Source organism: Phlebotomus papatasi, chromosome 2, assembly GCF_024763615.1.
Source record: "Phlebotomus papatasi isolate M1 chromosome 2, Ppap_2.1, whole genome shotgun sequence".
NCBI lineage: Eukaryota > Metazoa > Arthropoda > Insecta > Diptera > Psychodidae > Phlebotomus > Phlebotomus papatasi.
The window spans coordinates 27,841,109-27,865,267 of record NC_077223.1 but is presented as its reverse complement, the minus strand read 5'-3'; the positions used below and the strand labels follow the sequence as shown (position 1 = coordinate 27,865,267).

Genomic DNA, 24,159 nt, shown 5'->3' with positions numbered 1-24,159 from the left:
GCAATGAGGGCGTGGTCAATTTTTAGTAGGTGGGACTAATAAAATAGAACGGTTGCCTAACCCAAGAAATGTCTCTTGTTGTCAATGATTTTAAAGGTCTTTAAATAAAATAAATAAAGTATGCATCAGTTAAATCGTAACTCAAAAATAAAATGATTTTTTTTAAATATTCGTTTCTTTTCTTGTTACTAATTGTTTTTTTTTAATAAAATATCTTGCATTAGCTACAAATGAAACACAACTTGGAAATGTTACTTCATTAAAAGTGACGAATAATTTTCAAAAACCAATTTAATTTTGGGGTGACGATCTAACCTTCATGCTCGATACATGCTTCACTTTAAGGCCACTATACATTGCGAACAATTTTTGTCAAAAATTACTTTTTTTAAAGGCGTCTACACATTGGGAGCAATTTTCGTCAAAAATTGCGTTTTTAACAGAAATTTGACGTTTCCCCCTACAACGCTGCAGGGAATTTCCTTCAAAAAAGCAATTTTTGACAAAAATTGCTCCCAATGTGTAGAGGCCATAAAAGGAAATTGCCTGTAGTGCGCTGTAGGTAGAAACGTCAAATTTATGTCAAAAATGAAATTTTTGACAAAAAATGATTGCAATGTGTGCCTTTACTGTAAAATTACGTAATAAATTACGAATTGAGTTAATATTTTTGAAGTAGGCATGAACCAAGACAAGGGGTAACTTATATTGAGAAATGAGTTCTTGTCTGAGAAATACTTAGCGAAACCCGATTTCTCATCGCGAAACACGTGAAACCAGAAGCATATTAATAATAATAGTGGTACAACGTTCCATAGAGGAATTTACTTCTTTCCGCACAGGGAGTTCGGGACATCCATTGTTATTTTTTCTTATAACAGGGATGGGGTTGTCAGTCCCATGCCCCCGTGGAATCAAGTGCAGTGAAGCTCACTTGATGCAATCCGAACACCTTTAACGCCAGAAAAATTCCTGGTGACCTAAAGAGAATTCGAGCCCGGGACACTTGCATCAGAGAAATATTCCTTATCAGAAAAAAATGTGAATGAGTTACCCCTTGACAAACTCAAGTTGAATCTTTTTAATTGAAATCAGTTAAAATCTTCAATATTACATTCATGAGAAAAACAAAATTAGAAAAATTATCTAATTTAAAAGGGTTTTTCATTTGAGTTTTGGAAGCAATAAAAGAACCCGGGGTTTCAATGTGTTGAGTGGTAGAGTGCTTGGGTTCAAATCCCCTCCAAGTCATCAAGTTTTCTGACATTAAAGGTGTTCGAATTTCGAATTGCATGCAGTGAGCCTTATTACACTTGATTTTTGGGGACATGGGACTAAAAATCGTCAGGGGACAGTGAAACACGGTATTGACCTTTGGCTCCTTTCTCCTTTTAATTTCTCAAACCAACGTTTCGGAGAGGTTTTTCTCCTTCTTCAGGTATAGACATTTTGGGGAAAAAATTGTCACAAAAATTGTTACACTGAGCACAATTCGGACTTTGCACGCGAGACAATTTCTTCATCAATATCCAACAAAGACTAACAAGACTAGCAAGTCTTTGTTGGATATTGATGAAGAAATTGTCTCTCGTGCAAAGTCCGAATTGTGCTCAGTGTAACAATTTTTGTGACAATTTTTTCCCCAAAATGTCTATACCTGAAGGAGAGGAAAACCTCTCCGAAACGTTGGTTTGAGAAATTAAAAGGAGAAAGGAGCCAAAGGTCAATACCGTGTTTCACTGTCCCTTATACTCAGTTTACTGGCCGAAAATTATCTAGCCAACTAAAAATCGTCATTTAAAAAAATGAAAATTGAAGCTAATTTCTGAGCATTTTGGTAAGTTGTCTTTTGATTTTTTTTTATTTATTGATTTTTGAAATAGGAAAACATTTTCCGCAGGAGTAATGTCCAGCGGACAATAACTTTTGTTTTGAATATATGTTATTCAATTTTCAATAAGAGTAGAAGAAATCTAAATCTAGTTATCACTCTCATAGGAAGTTCCAAAAGCATGTTTACAAAACAAAAGCTATTGTACATTGGGCTTAAAGGCCTCTACACAAATTGCACTTTTGACAGAATTTTGACGTTTCCATTTGAAGGGTGTCTACACATTGTAAGCAGTTATCGTCAAAAATTGCTCTTTTGAAGGAAATCGTCCGCAGTGTTGTAGGTAGAAATGTCAAAATTCTGTCAAAAATGCAATTTTTGACTAAAATTGCTCCTAATGTGTAGAGAGGCCTTAAAGGAGTGTTGACGTCTTCCTTCAAAATGCAAGTTTTGAAGAAAATTACTCAAAATGACTTTTGTTTGACTTTTATTTTGTAAACATGTTTTTGACATTTCAATGAGAGTGAATAAAACCTACATCTAGTCATCTCGCTCACTTTTATATGGAGCTTCGAAAACATTGCAAATCAAAAGTTATTGTGCGCTGGACATTATGCTCAGCGCACAATGAATTTTCTTTGTAAACATGTTTTTTAAAATTCCTTATGAGAATGAGAGAGATGACTAGATCTAGATTTCATCTCTCATAGCAATGTCAAAACCATGTTTACAAGACAAAATTTATTGTGCACTAGGCATTATGCCCAACGCACAATAAGTTTTGTTATGTAAACGTGTTTTTGACATTTCAGTGAGAGTGAACTAAACTGAGATCTAGTTATCTCGCTCTTTCTTATAGGAAATTTTAAAAACAAGTTTACAAACAAAAGTTATTCTGTGTTGGGCATTAGTCTGAAAGTTTACTCTAATTTTTTACGATAAGTAATATTTTCTTAAAATTGCGTTTATTTTGACATCAATTTTTGACCCTTAAAATTCAGCTGAGAAACCCCTCAATGAGTATTAAAAATAAATAAATACTTATAAAGACAGGTAAATAAATTAACCATTTGGGTTTAAATACCATTTAACACAAGGCATCGATGGTATTTCTCATTAACACTCAATCATAGGACTTTCTGTGTTTAATTCCCTCAATCCCTCCAACTTTTCATCCCAGTTTTTTCTCCAGGAAAGCAAATCAAAAGGGAAGGGATTGGTTTTCTCTTTTTTTTTGTACGTCTGATGGGGGGTAAAAGGGGCAGGGAACATAAAGGAGGAATACTTGCAAGATTTTTTTTTGTCGTATCTTAAGAATATAGGATTATTTTTTTTTCACCATCCATTTAAAATTAATTCAGACTTGTCTTCATGATTAACGTGAGTGGTAAAAGGTTATTCGGGGGTGTTCTTTTTTGTGGTTTTTTTTCTACTACTAGAACGGGTTTTTCTTTGGGAACTTATTAATAATCTAATAATAATTAGAATTCTAGCCTCGGGTCGGATTTGCACATTAGAGGAATTATGCCCATTGGCTTGACTCACCCTATTCCAACTTTCACTTTAACTATTAACCGTCCAGCGGTGGGCCCAAGTACACCATCGAAACCTCTGTGTTCCCGTAAACGGCTGAGACTGTGGGGTAGAGTTTCTTGTCTGGTAGTCCCCGGAAGGCTACGCCGAGGAATTCGTAGTTTTTCTCGAAGGACAGTGTATTGTCGTCACAATCGAGAATAACACGAATCCTCTCACCAACTTGATACTTTGGCGCATTGTTGAGGAGAGGATAGTTACCCTGGGCATCGCCGTTGTGCAGCAGGTGATTGTCGACTAGATTCCAGCCCCAGCTCTGATCGTCGGAGCCTGAAAATTTCTGGATGTTTTTAGTTCAAGGGCTTTTTGGGGTTGGAAATTCTTTGGTACCTAAAAGTGCCACATATCCGTGGCATTGGAGGGCAGCGGATTTTGTTGAGATACCAATGACGGCCACAGTACCCAGTGGACCCTCCCAGATCACCTCCCATGCATGCCGTCCCTGTCGGAAGCCAATTTTTCCCCGTGTTGCGTCCGTACTCTGTGCAACGGGATTCCGATGGAGGGTGAATCCATTTGGTTTGATGTAGACATTGCGGGAGCAATCATTGGGATTCCACGCATGATGGAATGCCCGGAGTTTGGCTTTGTACGATGGAAGGGTAGACAAGAGGTCACTTTTGATGGCCTCTTCGGCCAATTTCCGAACACAGTGCATCCGCCACACATCATTATTCTCATCATTGAGATATCTATACCAATTTTTGCACACCAGTGAACAATCACGCAACTCCCTGAGGTCCAGGTATGAGAAAATCACTTCCAAAACATTATCCGGAAGCAGATGATACATATTGTCTGCAGAAGCAAACTTTCCTTTTGGATTTACCTACAGATAAATATTAATTATTGCCAATTTTTTCGATTAATTGCAATATTTGGTATTTTGGGTACATACACAATGTGTCAAAGGGTGATAAAATGGCTCGGTTTTGGGGTAATTTTGCCTTTTTCCCTGCAAGGTGGATGAAAACAGTGAAAATTGGTCGACGACGGATCCCCCTGACATTTCTTGATTTTTTTGAGGTTATGTCGACGAGTAGTGTCATTGTCAGTTTTCCGCGGTTCATCACGAAGCTCACCTCAGAAAATTGCACAGAGTTGGTGAAATTCAATTAATTCTCGTGGTCCCCAAAGTGTCTCCATTCACCCAAAATTAATCCCAAGTGATAGTTAAGTGGTCCAGTGGTAAAACACCGTTAAAATTTCTATAATCCGTGTATGGTAAATGGTTGAAAATTGATGGCAAAGAAAATGCCACATTTGTGATCATCTCCCTAAACGCCATTTTGTCGGATATTGCAAGCAGTTGGAAAAGCGAACGTACACTTTTCATCCCAATTTTTTCCTCATTTTCTGCACGTTTTCCCATCTGTGAGCACGCCAAGTGTTAGTGACAATTAGTGGTTAGAATTTGGAAGATTTTCCAACAATCCCAAGATGGCTCAGCCAGTGAATTTGCTCATTCAGGACTCCAATGGTAAGTAGATATTTTGTTGAAAAGTCGATGGAAGCTTTCCTTGCCAAGCGACACTTTCAGCCCTTTGATTGGATTGCGCGTCCCGGAAAAAGGTCCCTTTAGTCCCATATCCCTCCCCCTATACCCCCCTTGAGTCCCTTCACCTAATCCCTGGCGTTCAGAGACTATCCCCAGGCAAAATTGATACCAATGGGGCGCTATCTTCAACGAGAAAATCCACCTTGAAAAGTCTCCAACAAAACCTCAAATATTTCCCCATATTTTCACCCAATTTCTCAAGAGTTATCCCCCAAAGCCCCCTTAGGTACCTAAAGATCCCCCGGCTGATTGATATTCATCACAGAGCGTCTCCTAACCATTGAAGGTGATGTGAAAGAAGAGGAAAAAATTGAGGACCCCACGCTATCAAAAAACTTCCCCTTTTTTATCGCATTCCTCCGCTTGTTCTTTCTTTTCCCATCCAACTTCTTCTCACGCTCGCACATCTCTTTCACTCCCTCCCAATCTCCCATGTCCACGTCTCTCACCCAAGCCATTGGTTTTCTGGGGAATCTATTTCCCACCGCGGGGGCTCCTTTTTCCACTGACGTCACCCCCGGGGATGTTGTTCCTCTTTTCCTTGTCTCTCTGCCTCCCATGAAGACGCGCGCACCACAAAATGGCGCGAAAGTGTGACCAGGATCACAGCACTCCCTGACCAATCTCACAAGGACCCTTTCCAATGCGTCCCCCTTCATCGCAATTCACAGGTCAGAAGCAGGTGATCAAGGTGATGCCAAATGCCAACGGCAGGCCCCTCACGGCGGACGGTGTTAAGGCAATTGTAAAGGAAGTGACTGGTCATGAGGCTACCAGAGTCCTCACACCTACAGTAAGTTCCAATCCCTCTTCCTATCTCCTTCAAAGAGCTTTTAGCATTCTCTTCTCTCCTGTTTCACTTCAGCAATCATCTTCCAGTCGTATTGGACAGAAGTTCACGGTGCCACAGAATTCCAGTAAGTCCTCTTTATTCTCCTTGACACTATCAGTTTTTAGAAATTTGATAGTAAGATATCTTAACAATTTCTTTGTTGCTTTTTTAAGCTCACTTCACTTTTCTATAAATAGGGTGGAGTAACCACTTATCGCCATGTTTAGAAAAAAAGAATTAATTTTATTATAACTTTTTAACTCTTATTACAAGATACAGTAGACTCTTCGATATCCGGCTGACTGGGGGACAAAATGACATTTAGGTTTTTTGAATGATCAACGGTTTTCTATATTGTGCAGTGTGAATTTATTTTCTGTCTGACAAAGAACAAGAGAATTTTCTTCATGGTGTGCTTATGTTTCATTTTTTATCACAATTATGTATTAAAAACTTCGATACAATGTTAATAGTACTTTAATTCACTCTGGACAAACTTCATGTATAGTGAAAATAATTTTGAATATATCAACCGCCAGTGTTTGGCAGCTGTCACCCGGATATCGAAGTGCTGGATATCGAAGAGTCTACTGTAACTCAAATTTGTCACAAAACTACTTAGATGTATTGGCTCTAGATTCGTGAAAACAATAGTCCTAGAATTTAACGCTGGACTACTTAAAAAACTGATTCCTATTAACAATGCAAAAATAACCACTTCGTCGCCACTTTTCACCGCTTTTCGCCAGTTTTGTAACCACTTCTCGCCACCCACTTGAAAGCTCCAAACTGGATTATTTTAGGCAATGTCATAAAAAAGAATATATTCAGCATTTCTTTTTCCTCATGATCACCTTATTATTACTCACTTTAAACGATTTTCCTTCACTTTTATTTGAGAAATCGAATTATAGATCTACAGTAGACTCTCGCTCAATCGGCTCTTTTTCAATCGGGCGAAAAATTTTGTTGACAATTTTCACATTTACAGTAGACTCTCACTTATCCGTGGACTCTTTTTCCAGGTGACATAGTAAAATCCGTGAGGCAGTTGAATTTTCAAAATTTTGATGACACATTGTTCCCGTTTTGAGTTTTTTTTTTAAGCAAATGTGCTCTATCTACTGTAATTCTTACTCACTGTAACTTTTTTGGACAGTACGCATGTTTAGAGAGACTGTCGGATTCAGTCAGGTCAGGGTTCACTCCATAAATTTTCAATGTAAACAAAACAATCGTTGGATTTCAAACAATTTAATTGGTATCACTCTCAAAATCCGTATGACATTTGGTCCCGCTCTCACGGATAAGCGAGAGTCTACTCTAATTATAAAGCTAATTTGCTCAAATTCGCTGCTGTTCTTCCTATTTTATTGTGATTCTTTATAATTGAGCGCTTTTTGTGGTATTTACAAAGGCTTTGACGTCCAAATCTATCGATAAACCGGATGACATTTCGCCCCAAATGCCCATTTGAGAGAGAGTCTACTGTATTGCAAAAAGTAAACAATGCAGATTTGACAACTGAGAATCTACGAATCTATTAAAAATAGATGGCGACAGGTGGTAAAATCAATTGCAGAAAATAACCACTTTTCGCCATGACTCATTTTTATATAAAAATAATATAAAATGAAATATTAATTAACTAAATAGAAATTTAAAGTATTTTTGCTTGATGGAAATTTGATGACAGTTAGTATATTTGGTAAGAACTATTGGATTCGATGCACTTGCTTAAAATATTACTCTCTAAAAAATGTTCAAAATCATAAATCCAAAAAGAATAATTATTATTTTTCGACTCTATACGTAGCAGCAGTAAAAATACAAAGAACTTTGCGGCTGATTTATTTCACAAATCACGAAAAATAGCGATTTCAATATAAGTGGCGAGAAGTGGGGCAGTGGCGAGAAGTGGTGATTCCACCCTAACATGACTTTTTTTAAAGTTCAATTACCAAAATACTACAATTAACACGATAAGACTTTAATTATTAAGCTTCTTAAATAACAGTAACTAAAAATTAAAGATAAAACGGATAAAACAATAAATTGTTTTGGGATAACTTAGATTAGGGTCAAATGAACACCTCTTCGACAGGAAACCCCTATTGACACTTTTGTCAAAATGTTGAAATTTATTATATAATAAAATGTGTAATTTAGCGTTTTTTAATTAATTTACCTTTTTCGATAAGAATAGGGTAAAGTGATATAAGTTGGACATAGTGTTACAAGTTGGACAATTCACCGGTACAAGTTGGACATGGCTTTTTTCTTGATAAATATAGTACAAAATTTGTTTTTAAGCCCAAGGAACCAAATTATAAAACTAAAGCATTAAAAACATTAAAAATATACAAATAAAAACGAGGTACTAAATTTATCAAGAAAAAAGCCCTGTCCAAATTGTACCATTGTCCAACTTGTACCACTTTACCCTAAGTGTTTAAATTTCGTATTCCAAATGGTAGGGGAGACTGGGGCAAAAAGTCACAAATCGAAAAATTCAAAATATCTTCCAATATCTTCCAAGGTAAAAAAGGTATCTTCCAAGGTATAGATAGCCTCCATAGACCTTCTTAAATGTCGTAAGTTTCTTAGAATTCGAACAAGGAATTTAGAAAATAAAAAATATCGAAATTTTTAGCCCTTTTTTTGAAATATTTTCCTTTCAGAAGATAACAATTATTACCTACTTATTTTCCAAAATTGATGCACTGGTGAATATTTTCTAAATAATTTGGATTTTTTGAATACCAATCCGCTATCTATTTTAGAATTTCACAAAGGTTCTTTTCTCTAGAAATCCTTTTAATTAAAATGGCCACTTGGGGTAAAAAGTAACAAAAGGTATAGAGCAAAAAGTAACAAAGGAGCGAAGCAATTTCTGATGTCTCACGGCGAAAACAAAAGTCATTACCAAGTCTCGCCGGTTGTTGTTTGCATTGGTCAAACGATTTGCAGTCTCGTGTGTTTTTTTTCTAAAATAGCTTGAAAAGCGCTTTTCTCGTTTTCTCACTTTTCTCGCAGAGAAAACAGTGTTTTACAAAGGTGTAGATGAATAAATTTTTTATGAAAATGTGTCCTCTAGGTATTTTTTCAAATTTACGGAAGCCCATAATAAAGCGAATCGAAATATGATAATATCCAATGACTGGCACTATTTGCCCCAGCATTTTTTAGAATAGTCACAAAATTGCCTTTTATAAAACAGCTCAATAAGCGTATTTCCTTACAAAGTAGAGGAAAATTATTTTTACAAAGTTATAGAGCGGTAAATTTCCTATAAAACTGCGCTAATTAGAAATTTTTGAAGCGCTCGAGTAGCTTGTAAAAAAATAAAATATCCGTTTTGTGACTTTTTTGCCCCAGTTTCCCCTATACAGTGTAAGGATTTTATTGAGCATAATCGATCTTTTCCAATGTCTATTTTCTATAATGTTTTTAAGTTGAATTTGTGATGAAATAAACATGAATTAAAAGATTTAATGTGAATTTTGTTCAACATTATCCTTGCCAATCTCTCGGCAATAACGAAATATTTTTCGTTCAGTTTTATTAGCCAAATATTAGGTTAATTTGAATAGGGGAGACTGGGGAAAAATTTGTCAAAACGAAAATTTCAATATTCACTATTATCTAAAATAAAAGAGACTGAGGCTTGAAATTTTTATTATAGATAGCCTTCATGAACCTTCTTAATTTTACAACGTTTCAAGGGATTCGAAGAAGGACTATGTAAAATAAAAAATAATAAAATTTTGAGCCAAATTTTTGGAATATTTGGCTTACAGAAAATATCTATAGGGGAAAGTGCTCTCCCTTCGAACGTTCATGCCTTCGAATAATGTGATTTTTTTTTGTTTTCCGTAAGAGATTTACACTAAATTATCACGGAATTATCAACAATTGATGAAAAACCAACTAATATTTAATAAAAATGTGTAAGTCTCTTAGGAAAACTAAAAGAAAATTCACATTATTCGAAGGCATGAACGTTCGAAGGGAGAGTACTTTCCCCTACTGATTAGCTCACTTTAAGCACATTTCTCGTTAAGATAGAGAAAAATTATCTTCGACAAAGTTGTAGAGGAATAAATTTCCTATAAAAATATGTCTATTTGATATTTTTAACGTTTGCGAGAGTAAAACGTCACAAATTATCCGAAGACTGACAAAATTTGCCCCAGCAATTTTGAGAATCTCCACAAAATCGACTTTTAGAAAATGATTCGAAAATCACATTTCTTTAAAAATAGAGGAAAATAGTCTTCTGCAATGTTGTAGAGCAGTAAGTTTCCTATAAGAATATGCTCATTATAAAACGTTTGAGTTTTCTCAGAGCTCGTGAAAGAATTAAATTTAAATATGCGTTTTCACAAGTTTTGTCCCAGTCTCTCCTAGTTTGAGGTTATGTAAAATCTAAACTTGAAAACGAAAAACTGTCGTTTATACAGTGGAATCTAGTAAATCCATTGATTAAAAGAATGTGTAATGAATAATTTTGTTGCCAATTGTTTCCAATATTTTTTTCATTGTTGAGAATATTGAACTTGAAAATCAAGATTTCTTTTATTTTTATTGTTTTGAGGTTATACCTTGTATAGGGTGGTGGAATTACTTGTGACCTATTTTCAGTTATAGCCTTCTCGTAAAAAACTTCACTTTTTGTCTCAAAATGATTTCGAAAACTCTTAAAATTAGAAATATTTTATGTGTTAAAAGCACATCGCATTTTTGTTTTTTTTTTTTTTCGGAATATTCCGGCAAAAATTCGGACGAGGTTACAGTAGACTCTCTCAAATTCGGGCATATGAGACCGAAATGTCTGCCGAATTAGACAGAAATTCGGGCGACAAACTTTTTGAAATGCAACGATTTTTTATTCATGTGCATACAGATATTGAGTTTACACACTCATATATAACATAAATTGCATGAAAATCCCTCAATAATGCAAAATCACATCAAAACTAAGACAAACTATGCCAAATTTGAACATATTTGATTCATTTAATAATCATTATCAAACTTGAAAAATGACAACAAACTTTTTTCAAATGTAACCGCTGCCCGAATTAAAAAGTAGCCCGATCTTAAAAGAGCCGAATTAGCGAGAGTCTATTGTATAAGTAAAGATAAGTCACAAGTAATGCCACCACCCTAACCTGAAATAAAAAAAAAACGCTTTTTGCTGAAATAAAATTTAATCCAATTACAGTAGACTCTCACTCAATCGAACGAAAAAGTTTGTTGGCTATTTTCACGCTTGATTTTGCAGCAAATTCGTTGTAGTTCTTCCTATTTTATCGTGATTCTTTATAATTGAGCGCTTTTTGTGGAATTTACAATGATTTTGACGCCCAAATCTATCGATAAACCGGATGACATTTCGCCCCAAATGTCCAATTGAGAGAGAGTCTACTGTAATGAGTTTTTTGATTGAGCCTTCTTTGACTTATAGTTCTCTTTTTATAGCTAAAAAGTTTGTTAGAGTGAGGTTATGGTATACATAACCTTAAAACTTTACATTAACTTAAAAAATTCTCCAAGCATGAAAAAAAAAATCAGGAAATTTTGCAATTTAGGATACAAATAGCGCGATTTTAAATACAACCTCAGATTTATTGATTTTTTAAAATGTTTTTATACAAAAAAAAGTAATATTCTAACCTTAAAATATTTCAATAAATTGACAAAATTAGATAATTACACCCCATAATTGCCTTTTGAAACCGTTTTAACTAATAAATTTTCAATAATGATACAGAAAATTATTTTTTTTTTTAATGGGAAATAGATTGAGAAGAACAAAAAAATCTTTACTTCTTGCCCGCAGAATTGATGTCCATTCCACAGTCAAAGGCAGACGTTAAGCAACCCATGCGCATTCTTAACTTTATGCAATCGCCTGGGCAGATGTCTGGGTCTGGTACAGCCATGGCACCGAGTCCCACACTCACAATGACCGGCAAAGCCACTCACACGGTCACCACAGTACCTGTGAGTTCGGCTTCGTTCTCGGCACGCGGTGGTGGAACCCCCGTGTCCACGGGTGGCGTTCAATCGCGTCGTCGTAAGTCAGATAAATTGGGAAAGGGTCTGCGTCACTTTTCCATGAAAGTGTGCGAAAAGGTGAAAGAGAAGATGATAACGACGTACAATGAGGTGGCAGATGAACTGGTGGCAGAGGAATTGAATAGCAACCGGAGTGAACCATTGGATCCGACTTGCTGTGACCAGAAGAATATCCGACGACGTGTTTATGATGCACTAAATGTGCTTATGGCCATGAATATCATCTCCAAGGAGAAAAAAGAAATTCGCTGGATTGGCTTGCCATCAAATTCCACAGCACGATGCACAAATCTCGAATTTGAGAATCAGCAGCGTCGTAAGCGTATCGAGTCCAAAGCTCAAGTACTCAAAGAACTTATTCTCCTGGTAAGTTTTATTTGAAACACATCACTTTTGCTTTCTTTTTGAACAGAATGAGCTACAGTGAATGGTTTTTTGTTCTTCTACGCATTGATCAAATTCAAATTGGTCAAAAAGAGAAATATTGAAAATACGTTTTGACATAAAAATCAATTTTTGAAGTGAAATTATTCAAATTTGAAATAAGTTGAAATTACTTCAATATTTTAAAATTTTATTGAGTGAGAGCAATATCAATAAACATTTTACACATTTTTTCCAGTAAAATATTATGAAAAAACTTTAATATTATGAAAAAAGATGTTGAAGATTATTTCAAATTATCTTCAATTTCCTCTCCAAAACTATGTTTTTTGGGATTGCTCAAAAACGCGTCGTACGATTTTTTTCATTTTTGGATATGTTTTATAGAATACCCATGCGGGCATTCGACCATGTATGAAAAAACCGTAAATACGAAAATACCGAAAATTCCTAATAACGGGTTTTCAAGGTCAAAAGTTAAAAAGGCTCTAGAAAGCATATTTATCAAGTGAATGGGGTCAGTTTGGGCTCGTTGGAAAGGTCTTGAAAATTCCGATAAAACACAACCGGTTCCAATCGGTTTCGAACCGTAAATGAACCGATTCGTAACCGATAATTATTTTTTATACAAAATTCAATCAAATTATCCTTGAGGTGAATTTTGGGACATATTTTGAGTGCTTTTTATAAATCGTTTCCAAACCGGTAATAAACCGAGCAGTAATTGTTGCCCAAAAATCAATTCTAATATGGCCTCTACACACTGAAGAAATTTATGTCCATATTTAAGCAAATTCCCTACGCTTTTGAAGGAATAACTCTTCAATATGGACATAAATTTTTCTAGTGTGTAGAGGCTGTTACTCTTAGAACTATTTCGGGGGAGCTCTTGAGTGATTTATGAATCGGTTTAAATCGGTTGACTATCGGAAAACACTAGATAATGCGAAAGTACTTTTGAGGAATAGCATCTAAGTCACGAGTTCGAGCGATTTGTAAAGCCTGGGACGCTTTGCCACCCCTTTTATAGGGAGAACTGTCAAAATTTGTCCAATAATAATGACATAAACTTCCCCAAAAGCCATAAAGACCATAAAGGCCATCAAAAAAAGAAATTTCCGTCAAAAATTTTTGTTTGCAAACCGATTTATCCGCAAACAAAATAATGAATTACTTCAAAACGCTCCATTTTGGCAAAAATTTCTCAAAATGAGTAGAGGTCATTATCCAATCGTACAGTAGACTCTCATTGAATCGCCTCTTTTTCGATCGGGCGAAAATTTTTTTTTTGCAATTTTCACGCTTGATTTTGGAGCAAATTTGCTCAAATTCGCTGTAGTTTCTCTTATTTTATCTTGATTCTTTATAATTGAGCACTTTTTGTGGAATTTACAATAACTTTGACGCCCAAATCCCTCGGTAATTTGAATGAAATTTTGCCCCATATGTCCGATTGAGAGAGAGTCTACTGTACCGTTGAAATCAGTTTGTCTTGCATTCATGGCTTCTACAGACTAATCTGAAATAAAAAGTTTTGTCAAATTATCAAGAGAAGTTTGTCAAAAGGATGTTTTTTTTTCATGTAAAATGTGAGAGAAGTTTTGCCAAATTGATAAACAATATCCTTTTGAGAAGATTTTAACAATATCTATCGGTCCGCCTAACAAAACTTTTTTTCAAAGCAGAAGTTTTTGACAATAATAGTAAAGAGAGGTAATCCCGATGCTTTTCATAGAGTGCGACTTTAACGCTTGTTTTTGGACTGATGAAATTCTTTTTTAGTTCTTCTAAATCCATAGAATTATTCACTGTTTCATTCAAAGACACAATATAAAAAAAATTATGAAAAAATATTAAAGAAAATTTATAAAATAATGATAATACTGATATACGTCAGCATGCACTAACTGGGTCACCTTTTCGCTAATTCACTTTTAATTAAACCTTTGGATTTAAAATACGTTTTTCACAAGGAAAAAAGTCTCGTACACAGTTCAAGGCATTCTTTAGATCTTCCTTAGAATAATTTTTGTTCTTAGGAATCTTTTCCTTTGTTCTCTTCGACATCTGAAACAGTAAAACAGTGCTGAACAATGCGATTCCCGGAAAGAAATATTGATTTGCGAAGTGTCCGTTTTAGAGCAAAATGTAAATAGTCACAAATTCACTAATTTCTTTATAAAATATTATTATTTCATGAAAATCGGTTTACTCACCTTGTAGGGGAATGATTGCACTTCACTTTTAATTAAACCTTTGGATTTAAAATACTTTTTTCACAAGAAAAAAACAATAAATGTTTTCAATCAACCAGCTGCCATTAGCGAAAATATCACTGCTAGAAAATTTTTAGTAAAGACCTGGCTGGCACAAGATTGAAATGAGTCGATTACACTCACTTATTTAATGGATAAAAATACAATTTTTGCTTTTTCTCAAAGTTGAATAGCTATATTATGTTACTGTAGTGACTATATTACGGAAATAAAAATAAAAATATTATTTTAAATGGATTAGTCATAAACGATCCAGATAGCGAAGCGCCCGGATTAGCACACTTGCTATATTTGGTTAGCACTTTTTGTTTGAACGCTGCTGACCGGTTAGCATATTTTTGCTGATTGACTCAGCTGCTTTTTTCAGGTACCTGTGGTCGCTGGGCACTTGTAATATTTCCAGGGGGCGTGGCTTAAAGATCTTTAGGCGGAGCTTATTTTGAAAATGAAACTCTTAAAATGTAGCCTTCAAAATAATTTTCAATATTGTTTATTATTTTTTCTAGCTCCTACTTTTGCGTTTTCACCCAAAATAAACTAAACGCCAATTTCTCGTTGATGGTATTGATTTGTCGCGTTTTTTTCCTTTTGCAGCAAGTCTCATTTAAGAGCCTCGTGGCGCGAAATAAGGAGGCAGAACAGCGAGGATTGATTCCCACGCCAAATTCTGCCATACAATTGCCTTTTGTAGTTGTAAATACGCACAAAGAGACTCACATCAATTGCAGCATATCTCACGACAAGTAAGTTAAATATTTTCATTTTTTTATGTGTGTTTTCCAGCAATCTTGCAAAATCCTCTCAATTATTACCTTTTTTATGCAACTTTCTTTGACTTTTTTGAGATTCCCAGATTCCCATGACAATCCCCCGGAAAACCGTGAAAATTTGCAAATACCCGAGAATCGCGATTCCCAGACATTATCCCGAGGCGATTTTGGCGCGGTTTTCGATGATACGCGAGTGTTTGATTCCCAATCTCGTGACTTTCGCGTAATATCCTACATAAATAGTCCCTATGGAAGTCTATTTGAGGAATTGTCCTCGATAATATCCCATGATGATATTAAAGAGTTTTTTTTGCCAAATAGGACGGAATATTACTTCAAATTTGATGACAAATTTGAAATTCACGATCACGTGAAGGTTCTGAAGCAGATGGGACTTCTGCTGGGTCTGGACAAAGGTGAAAGCACATATGAGGACATTGAGAAACTTAAAACGATGGTTCCACAGCAATTCTGGAAGTATATTGAATGTAAGTTACTTCTTCATTTTGTTGAACTCGCATGATGTTTCTTCTAGGAAATTGCTATTGCAATTGATCAAATTTCACTTTAGACTTTTTTGGTCATTTTATTCAGTAAATTTATAAGAATTTTAACCAATGAAAAATTAAAATTGCTCAGAACTATTAAAAAAATGTCAAGGATAATATTTTTACTTAAGCCTGAGATTATTTTAGCCCAGTTCCGGAAGGTCTTAAAATCTTAAAAAAACAACCAATTAATTTAGTTTTTTCGAATCCAATAGATTATTTGGGTTTTATAACACAATACTAAGTTAAAATTTTATGAAAAATCTTAATTGATAAGAAGTTAGAGAAGTTTAGCCATATGGCTAAACCTTAGGTCTGAAGCCCGTATTAGATGATTGCGTTAAACTTTTAATTGTTCCATTAATTAAATAACATTAGTCCATTATTCAAAGCATTACTGTGTTATCACACTTACACATTAAAATTTTAATATGATTTACATTAAATGTCGCTGGTGAGAGTCCAAATGTGTAATTTGTGTGTTTGAATCATTTTATATTCAAAATTTGATGTATTTGTTGATAAAAAGGTAGACTTGGTCCGCAAAATTTGATATAAATTGATTTATAGCATTAATGCGAAAAATTAATGCGATTTTCTCTTTAATTTTTTAATGTGAAAAGTATCTATGCTTTAGGTAAATTTAAACTTATTTTTGCAGGTCAAATCCACTTCTTTATCAATAAATAGATACACCCCAAATATTAAGTGACTCAAAGAAACAAATAACATATTTGGACGCTCACAAGCGACAATTAATGTGAATCACATTAAAATTTTAATGTGCAAGTGTGTTAACGCCGTTATATAAAGTGATTCTCTAGACCAGTTTCTGCACTGAGAGAAATCCGAAAAAGTTAAAATAACATTCCGGAAATGTTAATTTTACCCTTAATAGGGTGTAAAATTAACATTAAAAAATGTTGATATATTTTTACACCTAAAAAGTGTTAAATTTATGAGGAAAAAATGTTAATCGCACCCTCTTTTTTTCTCAGTGTGTGACATGATTCGGATTTAAATTTCAGTATTTCATTATTTTCGAAATAAACTTGATTCCCTTCTAATCATTTGAAGTAAGGATATCAAAAATGGTTTTTCAAATGGTTCAAAAATGTTTTTTAAATAACCATAACTCTTTCGATTGTCAAAATTTTATTTCTGATAGCGAAAAGATATGTTATCATAAAATCTTCGGAATACTCAGTTGGATCAGCAATTCGCGAATGAATCAGCAAAGCAACCCGACTAACTGCATTTCCTCATTTCTGTATTATTTGTCGCAAATGATGCATCGATGTGTAGTGTTTTCGAAAATTGTGTAAAGGAAATGCATATAACCTTGTTTTTGATTCAACATGGGCTACCGGAGCTACTAACGCAATTGCACGCACGATACCGCTCCAAATCTCGTAAGACTAGGAGTAATCGATTGAAGTGCGCAATGAAGTTGGTTAAGGTCATGTGACCAGTCAAAAGTCACTACGTTTGAGTGATTTGAATACCATTTCCTCTGAATTGACGATTCTCTATTCATAAATACACTTGAAATTGGAACAATATGTTCAGAAAATACTGACGAGAATGAGAAAATATAGTATGTTCTGCAATAGGATATGTTCCATTTTCACTCTGATATTAGACACGATAAGAATTAAATAAAAAAGAAGCAAAAACATTAAAAATAATTGAATAATTCTAAGATTTAGTTTACCAGGACGTTTTCACCGAGGAAAAGCATTTTTTTCTGGCTTGAAAGACCTCTTATTGAATGTTATAAGTTTTCCCCATAAAAAATAAAATTCATACAATTTGGAATAAAAATGGACTTATGGTAAATTTTCTAAAAAAAACTAAATGTAATATTAAAAACTCCAAAATGGTGTTTTTGAAGGACAATTTTTAATTAACATTTTTCAAAGAAAGCTGCTCTGCTTTATCAAAAAAGCTCTTACTTAGGGAATCCTCAAGCTTTGTGTGAATCCTCAATAATAAAAATCGGTACAGTATTAAATTTTTGAAGAATATTTGAATGAAACTTTACAGAGAACTTTTAAGACTAAAAATCATTTATCATTCACTTTTTAATAAATTTTGCGGGATCTTCTACAAGAAAAAGTTTGCTTCATGTCTTGAAGCAGAAGGCTATCAGCTTACGAAATCGAAGTTTTGAAAAAAAATTCAAGATTTTTTTTTGTATACCTTTTCCTTAAACTAGAACAAAAAACTAATATTTACCTTTTCAAAAATTCAATAAAAATGTTTAAATAGCTATCCGGGCCATTTTGAGTAATCAAAATGGTAAAGCCTAAAAAGTTTTTTTTTTTTAACATAAGAACATTTCTTTTGAGATGTTATTCACAATCTAAAGGTGTATTTTCCTCAAAGAAAAAATTTTCAAATCCATAAGAACGTTTTTGTACAATTGTCTAAATCTGTCGAAATCAGTAAAATCGGTGCAAATTAAGGCGTCTACACATTGGGAGCAATTTTCGTCAAAAATTGCGTTTTTGACAGAAATTTGACGTTTCCCCCTACTACGCTGCAGGGAATTTCCTTCAAAAAAGCAATTTTTGACAAAAAATGCTCCCAATGTGTAGAGGCCATTAGATCAAAAAACAGAATTTCGTCAAAAATAGTTCCTAAGTGGTTATGTTAAAATTAAAGGTCCTAGTAAAGGATTTTATTACGAGTTTTCAATAAGCCCAAATTAGCTTTGTGTGTGATTTTTAAAAAAAAAAAGTTTTTTGGCGTTCGAGAAACGTTTTTTAAGCTGTCTGAAAAATTTTCATCAATACTCGCAATCAATATCTAATATGGATGAAAATCGCCTACACATTAGTAAAATATATGGACATAAATTTGGATTATTGAAGAAAATTTGTCTAGTATGTAGGCAATTTCTTCAATATTCGTTTCAATATGGATCGTCTTCCATATTTTATTTCAATATTGTTTAGGTACTCCTATACACGGAAACAAATATCATCAATATAATTCTTCCATAATATTATTGAAGCAGAATATGGAAGAAATGGAAGAAATATTGAAGAAAATATTCCATATCAATTTTATTAGATATTTTCTTCAGTATAGGGTAAATGTGCCAAATTTCGGCATAGTTGCATGCAAGCGCCTGAGTTTCAAGTTTGATATGTAATATTTTTAATATAAATTGAATTTTTTATTCCTTCTTCTTAAGGAGTGTTGCTTGGAACCTTGCAGACAGTTTATCGATTTCATTTTCTCTAAAATTATTCTTAATACATTTTAAAATGGATAAAAATGGAGACATAGCTTTGGTGGCCTATTTCGGCCACCTTTATTCTAATAGTTCCTTGCCCTTCCAATATTCTTCCAATGTCTTTTTCACATTTTCTCGTTTATTAAAGTTACATTATTGTTATTTTACCGCACTGTATAATCTCTAGAGTGTGCAAAAACTAATAATTCATAGAAATTCGAGGAATAAAAATGATGGCCGGAATTGCAAACTGCCCAGAATTTGGTACACTTACCCTATTTATTTCAGTTTTCACATTAAATTCGATAATTTTCTGCTGCAGAACATTTGATAATTATTTGTTTAAGTCCATTGGGATGTATTCAGTGGATTTTGGTGCAAATTAAAAGAAAATTGGAAGTAATTTTCGTCAAAAAAATTCATTTTTGACAGAATTATGACGTTTTCACCTGCAGCAGTGCTGACGATTTCCTTCAAAATAGCAATTTTTGACGGAAATGGCTCCCGTGTAGACATCTTAAGGCCTATACATATTTCGTCAAAAATTGCATTTTTGACAGAATTATGACGTTTTCACCTGCAGCAGTGCAGACGATTTCCTTAAAAAAAAAAGAGATTTTTGACGAAATTGGCTCCCGTGTAAACATCTTCTTAAGGCCTATACACATTTCGTCAAAAATTGTTTTCTTTGACAGAATTATGACATTTTCACCTGCAGCAGTGCTGACGATTTCCTTCAAAAAAAGCAATTTTTGACGAAAATAGCTCCCGTGTAAACAAGGCCTATACATATTTCGTCAAAAATTGCATTTTTGACAGAATTTTGAGATTTCCACCACGATTTCCTTCAACAAAATGTTTTTTGACAAAAATTGCTCTTAATGTGTAGAGACCTTTATGAATCACGTCAAAATGCTCTGTTTTGACAAAAAAAATCTTACAATTTGAAGAAAAACATTTTTTTGACAGTTTTTCGGATCGTTTGTTCTTCAGCTTTTCTTAACTGATGGCTTTTATTTCTCCTCTGAAACAGCCTATGGACGGGGCTCTGAAGAGAGTCTATCGGATGATTGGGACATGAGTGGACGCCACAGCTCGTACTTCTCACCCAAGCACGAGATCGAAGACAGCGGGGATTTGGAGGAGGATGATGAAATGTCCGAGCAAAGCGATGGAAATTAATTAAAAAAAAAATATCTTTTCAGTTTATTTTTACAATTATAATTTTGCCTCTTAATTCGCGAAGCACCACAAAGGAAGGAGTTTCAGTGAGACTTCTTGTGAAATCTTTGAAAAATATATACAAAAAAAAAGTTAGTGAAACAGAGATTCTCTGTTTGCAAATTATAGATTGTAGGAATATTTTAATTGTAATGGCGCGTTTTCCCATCATCAAAAAAAGGGAGAACATTATTAAAAAAAAGTGTAATCTTTATTTTGTAGGAATTTTGTTTGAAAATTCATTTCAGTTCGACTTTTGTTCCTCATGGAAGGAGTTTTTTTTTTGTTTTTGGATCAGAGAAAAGTTCTCCGAGATTGTTTTCTGAGTATAAACTTTAAGAAATGGTCAATTTGCCATGAAATTAAAAAAACATAATAAATTTAAATTTGAAAGATTAGATGGAGAAAAAAAGAGGTAAGAGAAAATTATGGATAACTTAGTGAACGAATTGATGTTGACAGGCAGAAAAGATACAAAAAAAAACACGTAAGACAAGATGTTAAGGAAATATTAAAAGTAGTCAGTACCTTATAAACTCTAAAATATTTTTACTAATAAGACAAAACAACAAAAGAATTGTGAAGGAAGTAGATTTTTGAAAGGCAAACGAGCACTTTGAGGATAAATTTTAACACAAAATTAAAAGAAAACAAGAAATTGTTAAATGTAAATTATTCTTCACAATTTGTGCGAAGAGTACAATAATTTTCCTTTTGATTTTGCAGAGAAAAAAAATAAAATCTCTCCTGCATGTCTCCCCTGCGGGGAAATTTTCCCGCCATTTTTTCAATTTTTGAGATTTTGTGCCAGGGACAAGAGCGAAATATTTTCTCAGAACTCAAGAATCAAGAATGAAAGATTTTTTGTACCTTTTAAGATATATTAAATTTTAATGTGGAACCGTACATAGTTTTTATTCATGGTTGTCCGGAGAATCACTGACAGCGCTACTGGATTTGCATATCGCTCTCGTCGAAGAGATCCTCAAAGGCTGTAAACATAACCACACTTTTTCAAGGTTTTCATCTTTCGGGGCTTTTTGGACACTTACCGTTGTAGAAATCTGCATGGACGTCTTTCTCATTGGCCGCCAGGTCCATTAGCAGGCCAGAAGAGCCCCCGGACTTCCGGGAAGGAATGGAAAAGTACAGGAAAGATATAAGATTAGGCATAAATTGCGCAGGCTTTGAAGTCATCATCACTAAAACTTACCTCTTCGAGATCCATGAAGGGACCCGCTCCCTCGGGGAACATCTCATCAGCCACAATTGTGGGTTTCATGGGTCCCAATTTATTCCCTAAAATGTTGGCGAGATTTTTCTTGAACGATGCCAATGTTTTTGTTTTGGATTTTGATGCTTTCAGAGCAAAACACTTCTTCTTCTTTGTTTTGTTGTGGACAATTTTGACCAGTGCTGCCAACACTTCGGTGACAGTTGCTCCTGAGGCTCAATCTCCCAAAAATCTCCTAAATTTCAAATGTTTAAATTTGAATATTCACCAGGAGTCCTGGGAGTAGGGGAGACTGGGGCAAATTTGCCAAATCAAAAATTTTTGTATTCGATATCTTTCAAGAGAAAAGAGATAAAAAATTAAAATTTTTACCACAGATAGCCTGTATGAAGTCCTTTAAACGTCCAATGTGTTAAAAAATTCGTGTAAGAAATTATAGAAAATAAAAAATATTAAAATTTTAAGGCCTCTTTTTAAAATATTTGCCCTTCAGGAGATATCAATTTTCATTGACTTGCTTTCCAAATTTTTTCATTGGTGTGTGTTTTCATGATAATTTGAACCCGCTCAACATGAATATGTTATCGGTTTGGGCTTTTTCTAAAAAAATCTTCTTTCTAAAAATACTTTTATTAAAAAAGGGCACTCGGGGTAAAATTTATGAGAAGGAATAGGCCAAAATTTGGCAAAAAACGAAGAATTTCGATGTTTTCCACGGCGAAGAGAAACGTCATTTTCAAAAAGTCGCCGCTTGTTATTTGTTTTCGTTTATCAAAAGATTCCCAGTAGTTTTCTCGTTTTTCTTAGTTTCTCGAAGTCAGGAAGTTCCAAATTGATCTATATTCCAGCGATTCCAGCTTAAGTGAGAACTTCAAAATTTGGATATTTAGCTTGTAGTTGTATTAATTATAACCATTAATCAAATCAACCTTTCAAGAGTATCATGGTCCGAGAGAACCATTGCAATGCAGGGAACTTCCTGCATTGAAGTACCCGGAAATTAGAGCAGAGTGATAGATAACAGATCAATAACACTATGCAACAAATTGACAACTTTTTTTTGGCACACGGATCGCACATGGTACGTTTGATAGGGTCGAGTCTCCTGATCAAGAATCTGTTTTTGGTTTTGTTTCTAGACGTCTCAATTTTTGTTAATTAATTTTTTTATATTTTCTCTGCTTTGCCTTATATTATCCGTTATATCGCGAGTTCTAGTGAACATAAATTAATAAATTTAGGTTTGTTGGCAAGGTAATTAGTTGTGCTTCAACTTTGTAATGTACTTGATTTTTGTAGAAAAATTCCTTGGGTGCGAAAATATCAAGTTTATCTACAAATTCTCAAAAAAATACCTTACCTAGATGTCTTCTATGGCAAAAATAGTCCTAAGTGGTATCTATTGTGTGCTGAAGAGAGTACATTGATATTTAGTTTAGTTTAATTTATATGATTTTTTAAAATGCTCCTCTAAGGTATTTTTTTGAGAATTTTTAAAGACTGTCCAATAGAATGCCAATTAATCACTACTACACAAATAAGCTCTAAAATTCTGTAAGTTTGTAAACACGAAACCCAACGAAACCACTATATAACCTTCATCTCGGCCATATTCTTCTTCCTCTTCTTTTTGTTTCGCCACAAGTGACATTTACTCGGCAAACTTCGTTCATTCAACTCGCCCAATTCGCCCTTTCTGCATTTTTTTGAGCGGCCGAAGAGAATTTTCTTTCGAGAAACAGCTCTTGGAAAATTACTAGAAAATCATATTTTTCGTTTATTTACCGGCAAATAATTTGCGACAAATTGTAGAGGAACAAATTTCCTGCCAAAATATGTCAATAGGATATTTATTTCATTCACCAGAGCTCGTAACAAAGGAAAAGAAAATGACAAAAATGCCCCTTGAGTGACAAAATTTGCCACAGCCCTTTTGAGAATTTCCACAAAATTATCTTTTAGAAAATGGCTCGAAAAGCGCATTTCCTTTCGAGATAGAGAAAAGTGAACTCAACAAAGTTGTAGAGCAGTGAATTTTCTATAAGAATATGCTGAATAGAAATAATTTAGTCTCTGGGAGCTTGTAAAAAAATTAAATATCCGTTTTGACAAATTTGCCCCAGTCTCCTCTATTGCACAGCAAAATTACAGTTTTGGACCAGTTTTTATTTTTTGCTTCCTGAAACTAGGGAAAAAAAAGGATTAGACTCTCAATTTTTTTTTAGGAAAGATGGGATTTAAGGCTAGCTATTACAATATATAGTCATATGAGAGATTCATTAAGGAATCTGGGAGAAATATGAAGTGTTTGAAGGAGCGTATGTGCAAACGATCAAAGCCTTCCCCTATTTCTTGATGAAATGATTTCTTGAAGAGAAGTGAATATGAAACCTTCATTGCTTTCGATTATAACTCACTGAGAACAGCGCCATCCAGTGTAAGTAAAATGTCCAAGGCGGGAAATATTTTCAGTTGTTCAAAACAATGTAGGTCACATTATTCACATGTATTTTATACTAAACTTTAATTTCACTAATGCCTAGTTAGACTCATTTTAAATACATTTCAAAAGTTTTCACAAGAG

At 34.1% G+C, this 24,159-nt stretch overlaps 3 protein-coding genes across 3 annotated transcripts; 1 reads left to right on the top strand and 2 right to left on the bottom strand.

Moving 5' to 3' along the window:
* Positions 1–2,961: 2,961 nt before the first annotated feature.
* LOC129803313 (F-box/SPRY domain-containing protein 1) lies at positions 2,962–4,445 on the bottom strand. The gene is made up of 3 exons (XM_055849767.1): positions 4,323–4,445; positions 3,755–4,253; positions 2,962–3,694 (listed from the first exon to the last, which is right to left on the bottom strand). Exons 1-3 carry the CDS (start codon positions 4,431–4,433, stop codon positions 3,402–3,404), a joined length of 903 nt encoding a protein of 300 aa, XP_055705742.1. The 5' UTR covers positions 4,434–4,445; the 3' UTR covers positions 2,962–3,401.
* Positions 4,446–4,458: 13 nt separating this feature from the next.
* On the top strand, positions 4,459–21,247 carry LOC129803312 (transcription factor Dp). The gene is made up of 7 exons (XM_055849766.1): positions 4,459–4,904; positions 5,654–5,775; positions 5,848–5,899; positions 11,660–12,264; positions 15,153–15,301; positions 15,650–15,816; positions 20,154–21,247. Exons 1-7 carry the CDS (start codon positions 4,865–4,867, stop codon positions 20,300–20,302), a joined length of 1,284 nt encoding a protein of 427 aa, XP_055705741.1. The 5' UTR covers positions 4,459–4,864; the 3' UTR covers positions 20,303–21,247.
* A 5-nt stretch (positions 21,248–21,252) lies between these two features.
* Positions 21,253–21,770, bottom strand: LOC129803314 (COP9 signalosome complex subunit 9). Its single transcript, XM_055849768.1, has 3 exons — positions 21,555–21,770; positions 21,394–21,466; positions 21,253–21,333 (listed from the first exon to the last, which is right to left on the bottom strand). The coding sequence occupies exons 1-3, from the start codon at positions 21,621–21,623 to the stop codon at positions 21,290–21,292; spliced, it is 186 nt and encodes a 61-aa protein (XP_055705743.1). The 5' UTR covers positions 21,624–21,770; the 3' UTR covers positions 21,253–21,289.
* Positions 21,771–24,159: the final 2,389 nt, after the last annotated feature.

Bases quoted from the DNA above. Each gene is read 5' to 3' on its own strand.
- LOC129803313 (XM_055849767.1), bottom strand. From the start codon at position 4,433: ATGTCAGGGGGATCCGTCGTCGACCAATTTTCACTGTTTTCATCCACC. The intron at 4,254-4,322 runs GTATGTACCCAA...ATTTATCTGTAG, and splicing joins ATCACCCTTTGACACATTGT to GTAAATCCAAAAGGAAAGTT. The intron at 3,695-3,754 runs GTACCAAAGAAT...AGAAATTTTCAG, and splicing joins CGGATATGTGGCACTTTTAG to GCTCCGACGATCAGAGCTGG.
- LOC129803312 (XM_055849766.1), top strand. From the start codon at position 4,865: ATGGCTCAGCCAGTGAATTTGCTCATTCAGGACTCCAATG. The intron at 5,900-11,659 runs GTAAGTCCTCTT...TCTTGCCCGCAG, and splicing joins CACGGTGCCACAGAATTCCA to AATTGATGTCCATTCCACAG. The intron at 12,265-15,152 runs GTAAGTTTTATT...TTCCTTTTGCAG, and splicing joins TCAAAGAACTTATTCTCCTG to CAAGTCTCATTTAAGAGCCT.
- LOC129803314 (XM_055849768.1), bottom strand. From the start codon at position 21,623: ATGAAACCCACAATTGTGGCTGATGAGATGTTCCCCGAGGGAGCGGGT. The intron at 21,467-21,554 runs GTAAGTTTTAGT...CCTTCCCGGAAG, and splicing joins CCTTCATGGATCTCGAAGAG to TCCGGGGGCTCTTCTGGCCT. The intron at 21,334-21,393 runs GTAAGTGTCCAA...TTATGTTTACAG, and splicing joins CCATGCAGATTTCTACAACG to CCTTTGAGGATCTCTTCGAC.